This window comes from Oculina patagonica, chromosome 1 (assembly GCF_052425735.1).
Source record: "Oculina patagonica isolate OP01 chromosome 1, crgOcupat, whole genome shotgun sequence".
In the NCBI taxonomy this organism is placed as follows: domain Eukaryota; kingdom Metazoa; phylum Cnidaria; class Anthozoa; order Scleractinia; family Oculinidae; genus Oculina; species Oculina patagonica.
The window spans coordinates 48,541,413-48,563,151 of NC_135758.1; the positions used below are offsets into that span (position 1 = coordinate 48,541,413).

The 21,739-nt window shown below is 37.9% G+C and overlaps 2 protein-coding genes across 2 annotated transcripts; one reads left to right on the plus strand and one right to left on the minus strand.

Moving 5' to 3' along the window:
* Positions 1 to 7,444: 7,444 nt before the first annotated feature.
* LOC144635737 (ribosomal RNA small subunit methyltransferase NEP1-like) lies at positions 7,445 to 13,110 on the minus strand. The gene is made up of 7 exons (XM_078494821.1): positions 12,981 to 13,110; positions 12,693 to 12,794; positions 10,351 to 10,492; positions 10,084 to 10,142; positions 9,465 to 9,516; positions 8,602 to 8,699; positions 7,445 to 8,228 (listed from the first exon to the last, which is right to left on the minus strand). Exons 1-7 carry the CDS (start codon positions 13,098 to 13,100, stop codon positions 8,115 to 8,117), a joined length of 687 nt encoding a protein of 228 aa, XP_078350947.1. The 5' UTR covers positions 13,101 to 13,110; the 3' UTR covers positions 7,445 to 8,114.
* Positions 13,111 to 13,139: 29 nt separating this feature from the next.
* On the plus strand, positions 13,140 to 19,102 carry LOC144635727 (glycine N-acyltransferase-like). The gene is made up of 5 exons (XM_078494812.1): positions 13,140 to 13,270; positions 15,962 to 16,084; positions 16,609 to 16,717; positions 16,825 to 16,948; positions 17,926 to 19,102. Exons 1-5 carry the CDS (start codon positions 13,175 to 13,177, stop codon positions 18,329 to 18,331), a joined length of 858 nt encoding a protein of 285 aa, XP_078350938.1. The 5' UTR covers positions 13,140 to 13,174; the 3' UTR covers positions 18,332 to 19,102.
* Positions 19,103 to 21,739: the final 2,637 nt, after the last annotated feature.

Genomic DNA, 21,739 nt, shown 5'->3' on the forward strand with positions numbered 1-21,739 from the left:
AATTAATTTGCCCGAGCAATAATAAAAATAAAAGCTCCATTTGTGGGCCCAGTTCTCGGCCACCTTGGCCCAGTTCTCGGCCACTAAAAAGCTTGTGCGTAATTATCTGTAAAAAAAATGCTCAATTAATTTTCACAGTCATAAAATCACTCTGTAAACCTATTTATACTATATCGATCCCAAATTATTTTTATGATGCTTTGTTTTACTTTAGAAAAGAAGGATTTTAACGCGCCTAGTTGCCTATGTGCAGGTTCTGGCAAAACCGCATTGTGTGACCCGTGCATTTAGATGGTTTATTTTGCAGTGAAAAGGTCTTGAAAGATTTAGGTGTTGTAGAAATAATAGACAAGACAAGAGTCAGCTCAAAACTTAGAGATAAGATTGAACTTTATTTTTAAAACATTTATTTCTTTCATTCTGGCAGCAGCAGATGAAATTATATTAAAAACCAAGCGCTAAGCTGTGATAGCGAGCAGGGTGGCCGAGAACTGGCAAATACGCAAACGTCGCAAGAAAAAATTTCGAAGTAAATTAAGACCAAAAAATACAACGGTTCAACGAAAAGTTAACTAAAGCAGAAAGCTGAATTATTCTACGTTTCACATGCCAAAAATTAGCTCGTATGGTGGGGGCTTTTGGATAAAATACGAATTTAACTACATCCATGAATTTGGAGCCGTAAACAAACAACTTTTTCGAGAATGCAAATTCACCTACCTCCGCGTAAACTCGACGTGTGAGCTTTCTATATCGAATTGAACGATCAAACTCAAGATACTTAAAGCACATGAATCAGTCTATCGTTTGAAGGAAATACCTTTTTCTTTTGATTCAACTGGAGTGTGAAAAAACGCGTTAAACACAAAGTGGCCGAGAACTGGACCCGGCCGAGAACTGGGCCCCATACTGTACTGATATTCACCATTGTGAAATTGCACTTACTTTGACAAGTTAAAGTTATTTTTGTAAATGATAAAGGTAACGTCATTGATGTCACGCAGTGTTTTTTTTAGCAAACTAGATGGTTTGCTGGTTTCTGACTATGAATGGGGGTGTGATCTTGCGGTATATTTTTTGAGCCTGACTCCGCCGTAAAACTTTTTTTTTATTTAGCAAGAACTGTGTCGATTTTCATTTCTGAACAATTGGTCGTCAAGTCGTTTGTCACAAAGAGTAGAATGTTTGTACAGCATGTTTTGGAATTATTTTAGATTTGGTTAGTAAGACGCTTCTGAAGACCTGAGCAAAACATTGGGAATGTACAGTATTAATAGGAACTTGAATGGAATTTTTCACAAGTTGGATAAAGGTATCAACTGAAAAAAATTGGAATTCAAAATGAGAACTTGGATTTTGTTGTAATTAAATTTTATCGCGGATTGGATGCATAATATCACGGCTTTGAAAGTCTTCAAATAATTAGAAAGGTTCCTTTCTTCCTTTTGATCTTATTGTTATTTTCATGTATTGATTATTCGAAAGTGGTTTTCGTTGATACGAAAAAAAACGGGTTTTCACTGAATTGCTTGAAGTATTTTTAGACGTGATAATATTGGCTTAATCAAATTACATTGTGCACGAAATATTTGTTATTCTTTTGTCTTGAAACTTTGAGGAAATTGAAATTTTTGTTTGACAGTAGTGTATGAAAGGCATTTTATAGAACTGAATAAAAAATAAGAAACATTGATAAAGGTTATTTCAAAGATTTATTTTGCCTGATTTTGAAGGGTTTCAGGAGTTTTAAAGAGTGCTGGTAAACGGCTGTATGTTGTTTGTGATTACGGATCTTATTTAGTTTCGAACGCTCTAATTTTTGAAAGGTTAAAACAAGTTAAAACCGGGCGGTTTCATGAGTTTTTTTGGGTAGAAAGGTACAGTGGTGGTCAAAAAAAAAAATGTTTAGAAAGGAATGACTGTAGTAGCACGTAAGTCGGAGGTTTGCGTGAGTCAGGGGGTATAGTATGCGTGAGCTGGATTTCCGGCGTCATAACGGCATGTTTTGTTTACTGAAAGATACACTCGACGTTTAGTTAGCTTAGTCGGCTTGGGAAACTATTTTAAAAATGAATGTTGTAATAGTTAATTAATAGTAATCTAGAATTAACCCACTCTCGATTGGAGTCTGTTCTGGATTCGCGCTACCTTTTCGCCGCGAAGGAATTTTGTAAAATTTCGCTAGTGGAAAGAGGTACTGTAAGAACAGTATCAATAACTCAAAAGGAGGAACTTCTTTGTAGCTCTGAATTAAGACGTATGATAAAATTTTAGAATAAGAAACTTTCGATATATGGTTTTCATATTGTTTTTGTCAATTTCCTTTTGTGGCAGATTTTTTGAGAATCAGCTTTTCTTTCGTGTGATGACAGACACAGGACAGAACGAGAGGTGGATGAGAAAGATGCCGAAGATGAATAGCACCGAAAAACGACAAGAACCGTCAAGGACTTATCTTTAGAGGGCGGGGAGTTTTGGCATACTGTATTTCGTGGACTGGACTGGACTAGTAAAACGCGGACTAGTAAAACGCGGACTTGTAAAACGCGGACTAGTATAACGCGGACTAGTAAAACGCGGACTTGTAAAACGCGGACTAGTAAAACGCGGACTCAGGTAAAACGCGGACTTGTAAAAGGCGGACTAGTAAAACGCGGACTAGTAAAACGCGGACTAGTAAAACGCGGACTTGTAAAACGAGGACTAGTAAAACGCGGACTTGTAAAACGCGGACTTGTAAAACGAGGGCTTGTTAAGCACGGACTTGTAGAACGCGGACTTGTAAAACAAGCGCTTGTAAATCGGATAAAACTAAACGGTTTAGCGAGCGAAACAATTTGTGTTTGAAGCTCTTGTGTGTTTCTTCGACGGCATATTTCTAGCTTTTTTGAGCACTCTATGGTCTGTTTTAGCGTGGAGATGTTTTTGCAGTATAGCACATGTTCGTTCTGCAAACCCCTACTAAAACAACGGGATTGATGCTATGAGTTGTGTGCATATGTTTCTTTCTTTCCACTACTTGACGTCTGTTGAGTGCAGTCGTTTGTATTGCTCGCACGAGGTAGAACGGGGCCCGTCCAGAAATCAACAGTCAATCGTAAATAAAGGTGACGGGCCTACACGACTCCTACGTTCGTGACATTAGAATATTTGCCGTTAAATGTTTAAATTCGGTCTTTCGACCTTATTTGCTTCTGACTTCTTTCTGAGGGTACTGTTTTAATTTGGGGGCAGTATGTGGTAAATAAAGGTGACGGGCCTACACGACTCCTACGTTCGTGACATTAGAACATTTGCCGTTATATGTTCAAATTCGGTCTTTCGACCTTATTTGCTTCTGACTTCTTTCTGAGGTTACTGTTTTTTTGAGACATTATGTATTGAAGAGAGCCGTAAGATGATTGTGGCCAAGGAATTCGAAGTGTCTAGAGGCGTTTTGCAAGTCCGCGTTTTACTAGTCCGCGTTTTACTAGTCCAGTCCAGTCCAGTCTACAAGTTAAAGACACATCAAGACCACCCCACTGTGAATTGCCATAGCACAGACAAAATTATAGTCAATATCTTATGTGTTTTTAAGAGAATTACATAAGAACCAAGGCATGTCTTGTCTTGCCTTACATTGACATGCAATAATTTGGAAATACTAAGCTCGTAACAGTTTAAGACAGAATCCATCAGGAATTTGAGTAACATTAATTTTAGTTACGCAAAAATTGAGCAACAGAATAATTTAAATCCTTGTGTTCTTTCATACCTTGTTAAAGGCTTGACATGTGATAACACCAACAACAGTTCTTTATCAGTGGGGATTGAAGAAAAAAATGGAAACATCATCACACAGTTGACCCCCATGCAAAAACACTCCAGGATGTCACGGGACTGTTTGGTGTCCGTCTGCCAATTTCTAACTTCAAATTCCAATGTTAAATTCACATTAAATTTTCAATATTTCTTAGTTGTCTAAATTTTACTAATTCTTTTAAAAAAAACTATCACCTGCCAAACATCCCCAAAAATCACTCAAAAAATTACAAAATACCGCAATACATAGATACATGGGATGAGTGAAGTTTCCTTGGATTCCTTGAAACACCAACAAGATATTTCCGTTTAAGGTGGCTGATAATGGGTTTCAGTATTTCCCAGTCCTTATACTTTGGTTCAGGACTAAAAGCCTTCATCCATTGCTATTACAGTAATGGTATGAAACAAATGTTCAATCATTCATCAACAAGTTGTGATCATTTTCTTGACAATAGTAGTTCCCCGGTAAACAGTTGTAGTACTGTCCCATCAAAGTGCAATGCCTGGAAAATACCGAAAAGCACACGACCTTCAGGTGAAACCGCACCTTACAGTATTACCAATACACTGCACTTTGCTAAGTCTTAAAACTTTACATTGTCTAGTCGTCTACTTCAATCGTTTATTTGTATTGTGTGAGATACATTTATAAATTGAAACCATCATGTCATTAAGTAATAATGCAATCTCGACAACGTTCTAGATATTATATTATGCACACTAATACAGCTCATGCAAGCCCTGTGACTTACACAAACACAGTCGGACTGAGTGCTACTTAAGTAACTGCTTCGTGGTTTCTGCTGTACTGAACCCTGCCTTTCAAGGCAAAGCGCCCGATTTTAAGCTTCTCAAGCTTCTCAATGTTCTTGTTTACTTACAATGTAAGTATCTAATGAACTTACTGAATAGAGGATAACAGAATAAACAATTAAGTTCTTCAAAACGGCCACATTCCTCTTTTTTCTTTGCTTATCAAGCGCCATATTTTATCGGTTTCCATCTTCATTTTATCGACAATTCTCCCTCCCCTACCCCTACCAACTGTCCATTTTCATTTTATATTTTACTTTTTAAAGCCAGCCCTGCCTGGTTAACAGATTCCAGGATTCCAGAAACGCAGGAAACGGCGTTTCTACTCTCTCCTCCGCAGAGGCCTCTTTCGTGGGGGAAGGCGAAAAAACACGGGGGGAGGGAGGCGAAAACACGAAAAATGAAAAATAGGGGAAGCGCTTACTTTTCACCTCTCCCAGTTCCTCTCCCTATAGCCCGAAACACGAAAGAGACCTCTGCGGAGGAGAGAGGCGTTTCTAAGTGTTCTATTTTACCAGGCATAACTAATCGATGATCAATGACATCAATTGGTAATCAATGAATAATCGATGGGTAATCAGTTGATTAGTCATTGATTATTGGCAATGATCAATGAGTAATCGATGAGTAATCGAAGCCCAAAAATTTTGTGGCCTATCGATTACTCATCGATGACATCGATTACTCATTGATGTAATTAATTACCTATTGATGTTATTGATTACTCATCGATGACCCATCGATTACTCATCAACAATCATACTGCACACAAAAGACACATTCCTTGCTTTCTTGTACCATTTTTTGTGATTTTTTTCTGTTTTTCTATGTTTCTCTATTTTTCTTTATAACTGGCATTTTTGTTCACGAAATTACGCGCTCACAAAAGGTCAAATAACCTTCCGGCATATCAAGACGTGAAGGGCCAAGCACAAACACAGATGATATTTCAATATTTCACTTTTAATACCCAACTCTTTATTAATAACAAAACAATTGAACAGGAAAACCAACCAGTCTGGAAATGAAACTAACAAGTACGAAGACAAGAATCGACTACGTGGTTATAGATTTTGGTCGGTGGATGTTTGTCAGCAAACTAAAACTGCTTCGGCTTAGGGAGACAGCCATCATAAGCACTTACATTACGCAACGGAACAGCTGCAAGCACTTTTACTTTCTGTACTTTTTTCACTTGTTACCATAATACTGTTAGATTGTTATAGCGTGTTATACTTTTACAAGTTCCGGTTTTCAACCACGAGACTATATCGATGAGTAATCAATGCAATCAATGACTAATCGATGCAATCGATGACTAATCGATGACCAAAAATTTTGTGGCCTATCGATTAGTCATCGATTACTCATTGATCATCGGCAATAATCAATGACTAATCAACTGATTACCCATCGATTACTCATTGATTACTCATTGATTTCATTGATGTCATTGATGTCATCGATTAGTTATGCCTGGATTTTAAAATTGTCCTGGGGAGCATGCCCCAGACCCCCTAGGTACTTGCGCCTTCTGCGCTCGCGAGGCGGCTTGCGGCGCGAAAAAAAATCACGTCCGGTGCTTTCACAACTGTGTCCGCAGGGCGCTACTTTACAAAATTGTTGAAAACCCTAATAAAATATAAATATGTCGCCTGGAAAAAAATTGGCTTGCGGCCAGGTCCACCCTTACAATATCTTATTTTAACGGTTTGCTGCTTTTTGCGACTTTTTTTTGCTTGTTTACAAGCGAAAATAGGAGAATAGCAGTTATGTGGGGCAAAATTTGGAACATTCTTGTCATTCTTGTCTACTCTCAAGGGACTTTTTTAATTTCTCAAGGGAATATTTTAATTTCTCAAGGGATTACTTTCCGCTGTGGGTGATCACGCGATCTCGTGGAAAAAACGTGACTTGTCATTTGTTAAAAGTGACATGTCAGCTTTCTTATCTCAACGCACGTGTGTCTGAAAGGCGATCTATAAAAAGCGTCGCACAAACAATGGATTGCGTAACTAAAACACGAATAAATAGCCACTAGCACTTACATCGTTTAAAAATTACAAACGTCAAAAATAAACCATACCAAAAAACTTGCTCTTTTCAAAGATATTATTGAAGTTAAAACAAATGCAAGAGATGGGGGCTTCTTTTAAGGCTTCTTTTTTAGGCCAAATTTGGTCGCTACAAGCGCCCATTCTATTTCGTCATCAGCCTAGGTCGTTAGGGACGTGACCTCGCGTTGACAGCAATGTTGCATCACAGGCAGACCACCCTATGTGTTCGTGGTTAATTATTGTTGTTGACATGAGACGAACAAAAGAAATTTTGAAATCTATAAGGGTTACTGAAATAAAGCTCTGGAAATAACATATCTAACTACATTTCGCTCTAAATATCTCAATAAAGTTTAAAGAAACGTTTATCGACTCATGTGTTGTATTTCTTCGCCTGCGCGGGCCGTTTTAAGCACTTTTTTAACTGATTTAGCCGGCCGAAGGCCAGTAAGAGAGAAAGAGGAGACAAGGCTTGCAAGTCGGCGGCCGCCAGCAGCGACCTCCTCCACTTCAAACCGGAATTAACGCCAAACTACTGAAAATCTCACCTATCTGACGACGGCTATCGATCGGTGAGTTGTTGCTCTATCTCTTCGCCGAATTTGAACTTCATCCCTCCAATAGTTTCCGAGAAAATCCACGCTGAAATCATGCATACGGCTTTTTGACTGCACAGGATAAACCTTCGACTCATACTTTATGCAAAAAAAGTCGGTATCTCGAAGAGACTTTGATTATACAGGTAATGTAAAAGAAATTATACATTGGTTTGGTTTTTATCTTTATTTTGTATTTATTTACAAAGTCTATTGTTTTTGATGGGTATGTCAATTTTGGGACGTTGTATTGATGGCGAAATTATGGAATAAAAAACTATAATGACAGTAAGGACAGTTTTGAGTTATTATAACTTGGGACAGTGACAAAAAGCTATTGACAGACAAGAATTTGATAACCATGTTTAAACAGGTGTGTCTAAAACTTTTGTGTCAAAGAACTCATTGCTCCTATTTTGTAAACCTGATTTTGGTGTGCAGTAAGACTTACTAGTAACACGCTCCTGTTGTGCTGTCCTGCACAAGTTGTTAGATCTATTTTCAAGTAAAGCTCTCTCACTTGGACAGAAAGGTAGTCTGGTTATTCATCAAATTTCTTTCTTTCTTCTTTTTGTGTGGAAAAGAAACCTACGAGTCTCAGTGTTTTACCCTTCTTGTATTTGTTTTGCCCTCGATAAGATAATTTGTTTTCATTTTTTCTGCTATTGTAACACTAGGAAAGTGAAGTAATAAGATTCCAACAATCGACAAGTCACAACTAATATGCCAGTGTTTGATCATTCTCTATTCTCCTTCTTCAAAACCAATGATTCCTGTGAGCTTTTTGGGAATTTGCTGGAAAGCTTGAAGAGTATACAGCAGGTTATTGTCATGTTGGTAAAGTTTATACAACTCCCCAGGCCTCTTCAAACGCAGTGCAGATTTTGGCACAAGTTAAAGCTCCTGATAGCGGGTACTGACTGATTGCCACAGTTTCTTCTACATACGGCACATCAACCTAAACAAGAGAAACAACTGTGGATTGGTTTTGTGCATGATAAACAAAATGAAGAACAGTGTGCCAGGCCCATTCTCAAGTAGGGCAGGGGCAAGGGGATCAAGGAAACAAAATTGCTCAAGCTCAAATAAGAATCATACACAACACATTCTGATGAATACAGTAAAACCCTTTTTATGGGGGTTAGGGTTAGGGTTAGCTGGATTTCATGCGGAAGATCTATAAAACATCTAGGATTGTGTATTTAAAGTACTGATATATATATATAAAATGACTACTATTTGGCTTTAATCTATTTGCTTGAAACTAAATAATGCTGTCAGGTTTTTTTCACAGATAGTTGGGATCTCACATGTAGTATAGGCAATCTTACCGAGCCGTGAGCCATAGCTCCAACGACAAAAACAATGGGCTCATCTTTTGGAATGATATCCTTTAGCTTTGAAAGTTTTTCTGAATGGAAAGACGTTCCTGAAAAGATAGAAAAGCTATATTAATATTCACACTTGATGAATGGAAGTTCATACATGTACTTATAGTGTCTGTCTGCAGTGCAAAGGTCATGCAAAAAATGAAGGATTGACCCCTGTTGGGAGAACTTAAAAATGTTCCTCCCAGTATCTTATGTCACTGACTAGTTAACAACATCTCTACAGACACAAACAAACTTGCACAAAACTTCAAATCTTCTTAATGTGCTGTTCAGACTTGACAAAAACATCATTTACCATAATGTGCACTGTGTGAGACAAGGGAACCAGCTAGTCTGTTAAAGATCCTAACTGGACTATGACGCTCACTTTATTCTAGGACTGTATATGGGTATGTGCAAGTGTCCAGTGTCACATGCAAGACGCATGGACAGCTGGTTACAGACAATGACTAAACACCCTGTGCACTTCCCAACAATCCAGCAAAATATAAATGACCATTCCAAAAGAGCCTCTGTGTGAAAATTTGGTTTGGTGCAAAAACCTTTCAAATAGAAATGAGTTTGATTTACATGAAAACAACCATGTGAGTAAGGTTCATTATTATATAAAAAGGTTTTTTCACCAGACCTTGTTGAATATCGTCACTTAACCGAGCATCCAAGTACATGTACAAATATCAAGAATTCTGACAGCAATTTACCACCAAAGATCGATTGATCGGTGTGTCTGTCGGTTGGTCAAAGGCAGAAAATGATCTTTTATAATAAGCATTAAATCAGTCAGTGTTAAATCAGTGACCTACCGATTTTCCTACAACCTGTTGGTAAATGATCAGTTACAGGATTCTTGATAACCTGAAAATGAAACAGCACTTTTGTGATCAACAGCTTTGTGCCGTGCTTTACATAATACATGTGTTAAGTGTTGTAAACAAGTTTGCATCAAAGCCTGACAAAGTTCTGTTTTTAACAGTCCCTCACCTACCGCAAATGACCAAAAACAATAGGTTTTGCTCATTTGCATTTGGTTCGACTCGTGTGAAGTTCGAGGTTTGGCCTGGGCCTTAGTAATTTCCACAGTAAAGACTTAATGAAAACATCATTTATGTTTATGTACTGTGTGAGACAAGGGAACCAGCTAGTCTGTTGAAGATCTTAGCTGGACTATGACGCTCATTTTACTCTAGGACTGTATATGGGTATGTGCGTGTGTCCAGTGTCACATGCAAGACGCACGGACAGCTAGACACAGACAAGGACTAAACACCCTGCGCACTTCCCAACAATCCAGTTAAATGCCATTTTCAGGTAAAAAGTTAACTATTTGTACATGGAAGTTCATTCAGTGTTGTATCAATGAGTTCCATTCATATCATTACATCATAATTTAAACACATAATTTACACACAAAGTAATAATTACCTTGAGCAGCTTTTGAGGACCATCAGCAGCATGAATACTAAGTTTGTGTAGCAACTGAACTTAAATTAAAAGAAATGAATAAGTTAAGGAGGTCAATCTTATTCGACTACCAAACGAAATACTGTAAGAGCTTCAAAAGCAAAAATACAAGATCCATTAGCCCGTATCTCTGGCACTCAGCTGTTTTAAGACTGTCCACTGATACACCTAGCACAAGACAATAGATCTATTTCCTTGTCAGTAGATTTGCTGTTGCAGTGTACCTACCCATCAGTCCACAAAACCTGTCAAATGTTCTTGGAATTCTAGTGTGAGGGTTTATCTCTATTAAAACGTTCCTTTCTGTGTGAATGTAGACTTGTAAAAGACCTGCTTTATTCAACGGGCTGTCCAGTAACATCAGCAAACTCTGTAGGTAACAAGGGTAAACAAAAACTTAGTTAATCAAGGTCTTATGCAATCTCTACCTTTTGATTTTAATTAATTAAATAACAAACTTTCCACAGCATGGTCGGTAAATGGTGTCTGTGATTAGAGCATCAGATCTTCTTCTCAATTTCTACATCATAATAAACCAACAGAAACTACATGTACATGTGCTGTGGGAAATATTTGGAAATATTGGAAATTTGAGAAATCCAAATGCAAAATAATTTTACATTAGGACTTCAGGATGGACAAAAGGTGTAATTCATTAGGTATTCAGTAATTGTTATACACATGCGCAATGGAGCTGAAGAATTATCAAGGGACACCCTGTACTACCTGGTATCTAAGCAACTAAATGCGGAACTTGCCAAGCAAGCATCCAGTTTTAAACCTGTTTTAAATAACTTTGTGCCGCTCTGCCTCACGTTTCATAAACGTTGCGAATCGTTTCGATAACTTTATAACTAACACAACAATATTCCATGGGTCCTGACGAAAGATTAATATCTCTATACTCTCGTAATATCCTGTTTTGATTTCACTTCTTACATCTTATAGAAGCAGAGGTACTACTCTTGCCATGAGACAAAAACCGGTGATAGAAACATTTTTAATTATGCTCGTGACTGCGCTTATTTATTCCATAGAATTGCCTTCGCTTGCCTAACAAACATTCTATCACACATTGAACATTCCAACGAGTATTTGCTCATCGTAACTACAGAGCCTTTCACCACTTATACTAACTCTTTGTATCGTGAAAACAGAGGTATTATTCTTGTCATGACGCTAGCGCTTTTCATACAACGAAATATGAAATCACGTATTTCGGATTTCGGAGCATGTTTTAATTAAAATTATCAAACGATCATCACTTTCGCTCGCGTGATTATCTTTCGCTCAAAAATTCGCAGGAATTCTCGGCGCGCCATTTTGTTAAATATCATGAGTTGTTTCTTCGACTACAGAGTTTTTTGCTGTTGTAAACTCCTTCGACAGCCTTGTAGAAGCGGTGATTTATTTCCTGTCATGACGCTTCTAAAGTTCAAACATCAAAAATAAAATCAGTCTTGTCGGCATGTGTTTATTCAAGTATATCAAACAAAAACATTCGCTTGCACAAAAAGAAGCAAGCGTACTCGGCGCATCATTTAAAATAATTTTCTTTCCTGGACTACAGAGTTTTTCACTGTTACAAAAGGCTTTGTAAAACTTCGTAGAAGTGGAGATTTAATTCTTGCTGCGAAGTTAATGAATCATTCAATGATAAAATCTGGTCGGCGCGTGTTGACACTCGCTAGATCAATCAAAAACAATCGCTCGCAAAAATGTAGCAAGCATACTTGGTGCATCATTTTAAAATCATTTTCGTTCCTTGACTACAGAGTTTTTCACTGTTACAAACGGCTTTGTAAACTTTGTTTAAGCAGAGATTTAATTCTTGCTGCGACTTTAGTGAAAGATCGGAAGATAAAATCTGGTTGGCGCGTGTTGATTTGACTGGCTGAATTCAGAGTTATTTTTATTATTAACTCTGCTGAATTGGATCGGCTGGATCAAACAAAAAAATTCCGCTCACAAAAATATTGCAAGCATATTATTATAAACTGGCGCATCGATTCAATCTAAATCGTGAATTGTTTTATTAACTATAGAGGTTTTGCTGTTTTTAACGTCTTCGTAAACTTGTAGAAGCGGAAGTTTAAACCTCAGTTGTAAAATCATGCTAGGTATGTCGAAGCTTTGTCGGCCCATGAAACAAACAAAACCTTTCGTTGTATTCTTTTGTCTTCATAACCAACGTTGCCTCATTCTTCCAAACTATCAGTCAACTTTTTTAGAAACTAGAAGGCTTCAGCTCTATTCAGACTTATATATCGCTTCTGAGCAATCGAGTCAGTTTCGAGTTGTCTTCGAAAACCGGTTTTCACGAATACGCCAGTCGTTAGGCTCATAAATATGCACGAACCCCACCTGAGTGGGGTTCGTGCATATGTAATGAATTACACTCTTTGTCCGTCCCGAAGCTGTCATGCCTAAAATGATAATTGCATGGATCTGTATAAACAAAGTACAACAGTTATCATAGTGCTTAAATACTCTGACTTGATTTTATTCGAGCTATGTATCTTTTTCAAGCTTTGCATTTAAAAATAAAAAGCATATTATGACTAAGTTACCTGGTGAGCTATGTCTGGTCGAGCTGTCGCTGGATCCTTTTTGTTTTTCCTCATAATAGTTTTGTGTTTGTCACAGTTTAGTAACTCAAAACTCTTTCCATTCTAAGGATAAAAATGATTCATTAACAGAGGGGCATGAAACTAGTAATAGAAAGTCAGGTAAAATAAATAGCCCTGAATACTCAAAGACAAAGATTCCAAAATTTACTGCGGATCAGAAATTCAGCACGAAATTGATCTGAAACGCTAGTATCGTAACAATATTAGATGCTCTATTCGTATTAATACCTTAACCGTCTCTAGAGAAGCTTTTTCCAGTATCACAATAAGCCGTTTTCCAGTGTTCTTTTCTTTTAATGTTTTAGGTATTTTTCGTGGTCTCTCAAACTCGTTGTCTTCGTCCGCCATCGTTGCACGTGTGCGATCGACAAGAAGGCTTGGTTACAAGGTCTAGTGAACGAGAGGGACTGGCGCAAATAAACATGGCGGACGATGGAAGTGTTCTCGAAGAACTTTCTGTCTGTTGTTTTCCTGAACTTGTCGAAACACTTATGAAGGAGATTCCACGCTCATTAATGGTAAGGCACTGAAAAGAATTGGTAGCCATGGTGGCCTAATGTTAGCGCTTTGGATTCCAGATCGAGAGGTCCACTCTCACTTTTGGATACTGTCAGACACTCTCGTCCCCAAAGTCCCCCGGGGGGGGGGGGGTACTCCCTATAATGGCCTATACGGGGAGGCTCCGCCCGAAAGGGGTACCTTTTCAGGCTCCAGGTATATAAAAGGGTAGGGAATTCACAAATTTAGGTATATGAAAGGGTAGGGAAATCTGCCATAATGATATTTTAAAAGGCCTTTACATAAAATATTTTGAGCGGACGCAACTTTTGGCTGTATCATCTTAATTTATTAAGCGCTACATAAAAATGCAAAGAACACTTCCCGTTTTAGGTAAATGTGATTTCGTGTAGGTATATGAAAGGGGTGCCTTTTTGCTAATAAAAGGTATACAAAAGGGGTACCTTTTCTATCAAAATGGTATATAAAAGGGTAAGGTGTTAGATCTCCGGGCGGATCCTCCCCCCCGGGCCAGAGTCACCTGTCCCCCTTGGTTGACAGGGCCTTTTCATGAGAAATTGGTGACTCTGGGGATACATGTTTTATAGTTGGTCAGGTTTTAACAAAGTGACTTTGAAATCTAGCCAATCAAATCAACAGTTTTAAAATCCTTTTGTTATAAGAGAGTTTAAAACGGTTGGTTTTTATTGGCTAGTTTTGAATTTCTTTGTTAAATTTTAGCCAATCAAATCATATGTCTTCAACGCCACATGTTGCTCCTGCAAAGGCCCCATCAGCTAGGCCCAAGGGGGGGGGGGGTACTCCGGCTTGTAAATGACGGGGATGATCGAATGGAGGCAAAACTGAGGACCCAAAACAATCCCTTAGTCTTTTGACATTACCCAAAAAAATCCCTGGACCAAAAATAACCCCCAAAAAATCCCTTGTCAAATTGCCCCTATATTGCCAGGAGGGGCAATAATATAACACAAAGAACGCTCCTTTTGTTTATTAATCATACCATAAATACGCCAAGGCCGCGCTAAGGCACTTAAGTTCGTCTTTAATACCCAAAAAAATCCCCTATCTAAATCAAGTCACCCAAAAAAATACTTGCCAAATTTTCCAACCCAAAAAAATCCCGGAATCGAAAATTTCAAACCCAAAAAAACCCTTCGATCATCCCTGTTACTTAAAAAACCGAGTACCCCCCCTGGGCAGCTAGTAGGTAAGGATGGGCTGATACAAGTTTTTCAAAACGATACGATATCAATATATTTTCCTTTTTTTCTCGATACAATATCAGTACTACTACGCCATAACCGTCCTGTCACCATTGGTATGTCACATGATTTGTTTGACCATACAAAGGACAGTCCTGGCACTATAAAATTATGTTAGCCATGTGTGTTGATAATTGGTCATTTTCTTTCAAGGTTGCATCAGCAACGTGTCGACATCAAGTCAAAGAAATTGAAAAATTAAAATATTCACAAGAACATCATAATTTATTTGTTTGCTCAATATTGTGCAGTTCCAGAAAATATCCATACCCATCGCATGGAAGGTCATTGGAAATTCCAAGGGGGTGGGGGTCTCAAAAGCCAAAAATTTTAAAAGGAAAGAGGCTTAACTGGAATTTCCAGAGGGGTGGGGAAAGTCAAACCAAAAAACTTCTGATATTTTCTGGAACAACACATTTTTATCTTCACGTGCTGACCAGAAGAACACAGGCTCAGGTCACGTATACAATTATCGAAAACGTATCAAAAGTGTGATATTTTTCGGATGTATCGATATTTTTGAAATTGTCAAAATATTGGTGTATCGAATATTTGGTATCGAAATTATATCGGCCCATCCTTACAGCAAGGAGAGACAGGTGGCTCTGGTGAAAATGAAACTGACAATACAATTGCACTAGTCAATTGAAACCACTAGGACAAGGCGAGAAAACCCCTCCCCTAATTTTTCACTTAACTGTTTCTTCATGCTGCCACCCAACTAACCAAATGCCGTGAACAGGCTACCCAACTTCGATTGCAGCGTATAATCCCTACTAAAATGGCCATGCTTACTATGCTTATTCTCTGCCCTGTGCATAGGCCTTGGCAGATTTTGCTGGCTTAATTTTTGACATAATTAGAGCAAAAAAGCATAATTTTTTAAACGAGCACTGCCATGGCATAATTAGCAAATTTTAGCACTTTTTGGAGCATAAATTCATAGAATTTAGAAAATATGGTGTATTTTCTACAGAAATAAATTAAATTTAGGTAGTATGTTCTTAAAATGCGTGATTGTTAAGTCGTTGAAGGCATTTTACAAACGATTCAGAGATGCGAGCAGCTAATTTGGACGGCTGATGGCTGAGACAAACTGCCATTAAACACAAATAAATTTATAACAGAATATTTGAAAAACATCATAATTTGGTGTTGTTATTGCACGCCTCTATGTACAGAATCTACGTCATTTTGTGAGCATAATTTCGGAAATCAGAAGCATAATTTGGGAATTCTGGCATAATTCTGGCATATTTTGGCAAAATTTTTGATTACTGCTAGTAGCATAATATGCCACTTTAAGGAGCACAATCTGCCAAAGCCTACCTGTGCAGGGGGTGGTGGTGGGGGGGACAGTGGTGGTGTTCAATTCACCGGCTGCATGAGAGTCAAGTTATACGTTTTTAAATTGTGTACTTTTTATAGATATTGGGATGCCTTCAACAAATGGCTAGAAGCGAAAAGGTCATGAGTGGCCACGTGTATGTCAGCCAGTGGCCTAACCCAGACATTGTGGTGTTTCAAAATACAGCTTTGAAAGAATATTTGGTGAGGTCAAGCTCTTAAATAATTCAAAAGTTACTATAACAATCAATTTTACAAAATTGTTGTTTTTAGGTATCACCATTATGACCACAGGTGACCGAAGCTCAAGTAAGGACTCTTGACTGTTAGCAGTATCGTGTCACACTGAAGATTCTTAAGAGGGTTTGTTTGGGAACACAAGGGTTTTATTTTAAAAGGTGTAAATTCACATGTTCTGTAAATTAAACTGATGTACTTTGTGGCCTTGCTGTATTTTTGTTATTGTTTTGTGCCTGCTCCATGGGCCTGTTTGAACTAATTTCAGCAAAAGAATAATAAAAAAACCACCTTGTTAATATCGCTTTAAACTGACCTGTGAGGTGGACAAACAACAAAAGTCAAACTGCAACAGGGCACCAGTAAGTTTGCTGTATTCACAAAATATTATTTTTTTTAAAAAAACAGTAATAAAGACAAATATGTGGAATAGTCATGTTTGTATTCCTAGAGTGTTCACTCTAACTTGGTTATTTGTGTTTAAATTTTAGGTGCCTTTTCCTGTCGTTATTTTTGCCAGTTGTTCCTCTGAGAAGCTGAAAATGACATTGGAAAAAAGTCATTTGAAAACATTGTTCACAAGTAAATCAGGAATAGTAGGTATTACAACCAGTTAGTTAGCTGCATATTGTTATTAACACAGAAGTTCAGACCGCACTGAAAAGAGAAAATGGATTGTAGTTGAAAGTGATTTATTTATGTTACAGGTGATCCCAGATGCAGTGACATAGCAATTGAGAAAGTTCAACTGAATTGTTGTGAAGTCCAAGTCAATGTAGCAGCCACTCCACATTTTTGTGCACTGACTGACGGCAGCAACTTGGTGAAACAGTAAGGCGATTTTGATTTGATATGTTCTAAATGTTCCCATCCCTACAGATTTTCTCTTTTTAAAAATTACTTGCTAGTTTAATTTACAAATGGCATGTTTTTCAGCTACAGTTGAATCCTGATAACTTGAACCTTTTAGGGGAATCAAAAAAAGATTGAGTTATTTGGGTTCGAGTTATCAAGGGTAATATTAGTATGAAAATGACCTGGAGGGGAATCGAAACAAGTTGGAGATAGCAAGAGGTTCGAGTTATCGAGGGTTCGAGTTACCAGGATTCAACTGTAGTTGACTCCATTGAGTTTTAACACTTGTATTAACTGGATGCCTCTTCACTCTTGGAGCATGTTGGGGTGAACTCTCAAGGAACCTTATCCTTCTTCCACCAAAGTGTAGACCCAAAAACAATGACTTTTTTGCCTTCTTTATACACAGCAGGCACGAATTGTATGATAAGTCAGACAGTAATTTCATTTAAATGTCAGAAATTGCAACTTTAAAATACACAAATTAACTGGTAACACTGCACAGAAAAATTAACTAAATAAGGTAGATAAAAGTTAAAAAAATTTCGTATCTATTCATAAGTATGTATACATGTTAAAATTGGTAGTGATGGCTAGTGTGTAGGCTGTAAGACATTTACTGTTTTTTCTCCGTGAGGTAATATTCTCTTTATAAAGAAATGCCAAAGTGTACTTCTAAGACTGGTGAAGAGATTTCTTCACCAGTCAACCCAACCAGTTATGAAGAACCGAACCCAACCAGTTAACTCGAACCCAACCAGTTATGAAGAGATTCCTCTCTTTCTGCGTGTGTCGGTTACCAAGTTAACATGTCCACTTGGTTTGTTTCCTTTTACAATAAGTTGTTCGGTTTACAGTTGAAAGGTCATTTGTACCTTAATTAATCAGATGCACTTGTGCTGAAATTACTTTAGACTGTTAAAAAACCAACACTGGTGTGTTTTTCCTTATAGTGAATGTCCCCCTGGGTATTACATAGCTCCTTTAAAGTCCCAGGATTCACACCTTGTTGATCGGATGTGGAAATTTGGCGGCTGGCCACGTTCATTAGAGAGACTTGAAAATCTGATCACTTACTCACTAACTGCTGGAGTGTACTGTCAAGGCACAAACGAACTTGTATCGTGGGCATTTGTTGCAGAATATGGATCTATTGGAATTCTTCACACTGTCGAGTCTCACAGAAGGAGAGGATTAGCTAAAGCTGTTATTTACCATCTCGCTATAACGCTCTTAAATCAAGGAAAAACAGTATTTAATGTCATTGAAGAAGAGAATGAAATCTCGCGACAACTTTTCTGCAAAATGGGATTTACAATTTTTCCTGATGATTTAGTAGCCTTTCTACACATCTTTTAGAACACGTGAACTGATTATTATAGCAACATTGTTAACATTTATATTTACATGCAATAGACAATAGACCAACTCGGAAAAGAGCAGGTCAGAATTGTGAGCAATATTTATAATTCAATCAATCAACGCTATTTTTTATCGCTATTTTTTATTACCAAATACATGTAATTACCATTTGATATTTTCGTTTTATATTGAAAGAAAACCGCTGAGCGCAACTAGTAGTACAGTGTCTTGCAGCACACAAGCTGGGCTGTAAGGCACTGTACACAGGGACACGATGTCGCAGCGGCATGTAGCGGGGACAAAGTCACATGAAGACACGTTGCAGCCACGCGCCCCCTAGAAAGTATCAGCACACACTAATAACTAGAGGACGTGGCGCTGCAACATGTAACCGGGACAAAGTCACAATGTTCACACAAGAGAAATTTAGTAGAGACACGTTGCAGCCACACGTCCCCTTGCACACACGAGGGGACGTGTGGCTGCAACATCATGTCCCTGCTACATTTTGCTGGGTGTGTGCATGTTTTGATTTGATAGAAAGCGAAAAGATAGCATATTCAAGATGGCGTGACCCAAGCTTGGCAAGTGAAACACTGTTGAAACGCACTTACAGTCAAAATGAAGTCAATTCGCGAACTCACAAAATATCCAAACTAGTCGATTCAGCAAAAAAATATAGGCAGGGGTTTATAGGAGATAGGAAAATGCACCATAAATCATGGGTGAAGACGATTTGATAAAAATAAAATAAAAATAAAAAAAGCAAGACATGACACAAGAGCAGGTTGTACCTATTATAACGTATACTTTCTTTTCAATACATTCACCGCAAAAAATAAACTAAGGGTTTACATTTACCACATGTGTGAATGTTTTATTGAAAAAAGCCTTTGTTTACAAATTCAGAATAACAAGACTCATTCACCAACTTATTCCGTGAAACCTTACCCGTTATTGGTTTCGAAAGAGTACAGGTTAATCAGTGGAATAGGAGTAACACAGTAAACGATAACCATTCAACGCTTCATACAGGGATTAAATAGCGACAGCCAAATAATCGGTAAAAAAGTTTCTGCAGATGCAAAAAACAAGCTAACACTGTTTCCATGCCAGTGACGCTTATTGATTTGAATTGTACCTGTGGATGTTTTTCATAAGTTACACCCTTGTTGTTGTGTGATGGCATATTCGTGATCGACATATCCAAAGCTGGGGGGGGGGGGGGGTATTTTCATCCCTTGAACCGTTGTTTTGAACATGGTGAGAACAACGTCATTTAAGACGCTTTGGCCCAGTCTAATAACAAAAGAAGCATTTAGGCGAGATCAGTTTCCCAAAACAAAGGGCCAAGTTCAACGCCCCAGGTATTCATATATTTTTTAACGGATATCTTCTTCTTGCCCGGACGTCCGAGTGAAGCCATCATTTGAGGTGAGATGAATGTTATTAGAGATACCCTGTTCCTCTCGCAAGATATCAGTTATTAAACATTTCTAGCTATACGGAGCTTAAAAACCAAGCCCCGGGGTTGTTAAAAGTGTTTCCGCGCCGTATTTTAGAAAGACACTTCCTACCATCAAAACAATTTAATTTAAACGTCTTATTGTGAAGAAATTTTGTGTTTGGTAATCCGGAAGGTTTCGTTTTTCTCTAGCTTCGTTTTTCGCTCGTGAACTCCAAATATTTTTCTCAGTCTTGATAGCTAATTATCGTACGTTTAATATTTTTGTCTTAAAAATATCAACAATAAAATAGTTATTCTATCTCCATTTAAAGAAACAAAGACTTGTTTTTTGTTTGGCTCTTTCTGCGTTAAATGAATACTTAATTGTTCTTTCCTCCTTAGCGCATTCAAGTATAATTTAAAACTATGATTTTAATCCTCTTTCATTATCGGCAAGTGTCAAAGGTTTATACCCGGGTTTATAGATTGCTGCTGTTTATTTTTAAACTGTACTGTATTTATTTGCATAATAAGTTTTATTTGAAACATACATAAACGGCAGTTTGTTACACGTATCTCTAGTCTGGTATTCACTTGCGGTTTTACTTAGAGTAATAATTTTAATCAATAACCGTTGTCGCGGGCCCAAGAGAGGCCCGCAACCCTAATCTTGACAGTGACCAGCGGATTGCGTTCTACGCGTGCGCGCCACGTAAATAATAGGCGAACAGAAACCGGAAGTTGAAAATTTTGTTCTTCCACTAAGAACGATCGAAACGCGAAAAATGTGTCAATCACGATAGTTTGTCGTAACACCGGAAGAGAAAAATCTCTTCTCCAAGAACGATAAGAATGCGAAAAATGAGTCAATCTCTCAACAGTTTGTCACATAAGATCTACGCTTCTGTCACATGGAAGATTGCAAACATTACAATTTGTAGACGTTGTTTTATAGGTGCTGCTTTTGAGAAAATTTGCTGTGATTATATCACAGATAAAACAACGGCAAAGCGAATGATTCCAGCAACGGTTATTCTCGAGGAATTCGTTATAACACTGACGACATAGCGAGTTTATCAACCGAGGAAAATCACATCTCAATTCACACCACGTGCTCGACTACACTTCACAATCAACTGTCAATCAAAAAACAACTCTGACTGGTTCGCGGCCGGTTCGCGGCAATTATTAAAGCGTGACGCGTTGCTTGGAATAATTGTCTTTAATTTTGTCCAGTGATTTTTCATTAATCGCGCCACGTTAACAAAAGGCAAGCACAACATAGCGAGTTTACCGACTGAGAAAAAACACATCTCAGTTCACAACGAGTGCTCGATTACACTTCACAAAACTGTGTAATCAACAACATAGATTGGTTCGCTGCAATAGGAAATGATAAAAACATGCATTCCTTGCGTGACGCGTTACTCGGAATACCATTGTCTTTTGTCCATCTTATCATTTATTTATCGACACTGCCATCTAACATTACGCACTCTCGTACCAGTCAGTGCCTTTCAGTTCTAAGTGCGTCAAGGCCCGCACTTTCTAACCTGTGTTACCACTAGTCTAAAAAGTAAGCTATGCTACACGCTCGCTTCCCGTTTTATCGAAATGTCCTGATCAAGTTGCTACTACTACAACAACAATAGGATATGTTTGATCTTTCTTGGAATTGCTACGACGACGAATTTGACGCCATAGAGTCCTGAATTTGTTTATTGTATTAACATATTAATGTACCTTATTGTTACTTATTTTCGCGGGCACTTAATTTCGCGAAAATGGAACAGGAATATTTCGCGAGACTTAATTTTCGCGATTTGGCCCAAAATACGTGATTAGCATAAAAAATACAATAGAAATCGTTTAGAATTAATTTTCGCGGGTCTTTAATTTCGCAATTTTTTGAAAATCGCGAAAATCGCGAAAATTAAGCCCCGCGAAAATAAGTAACA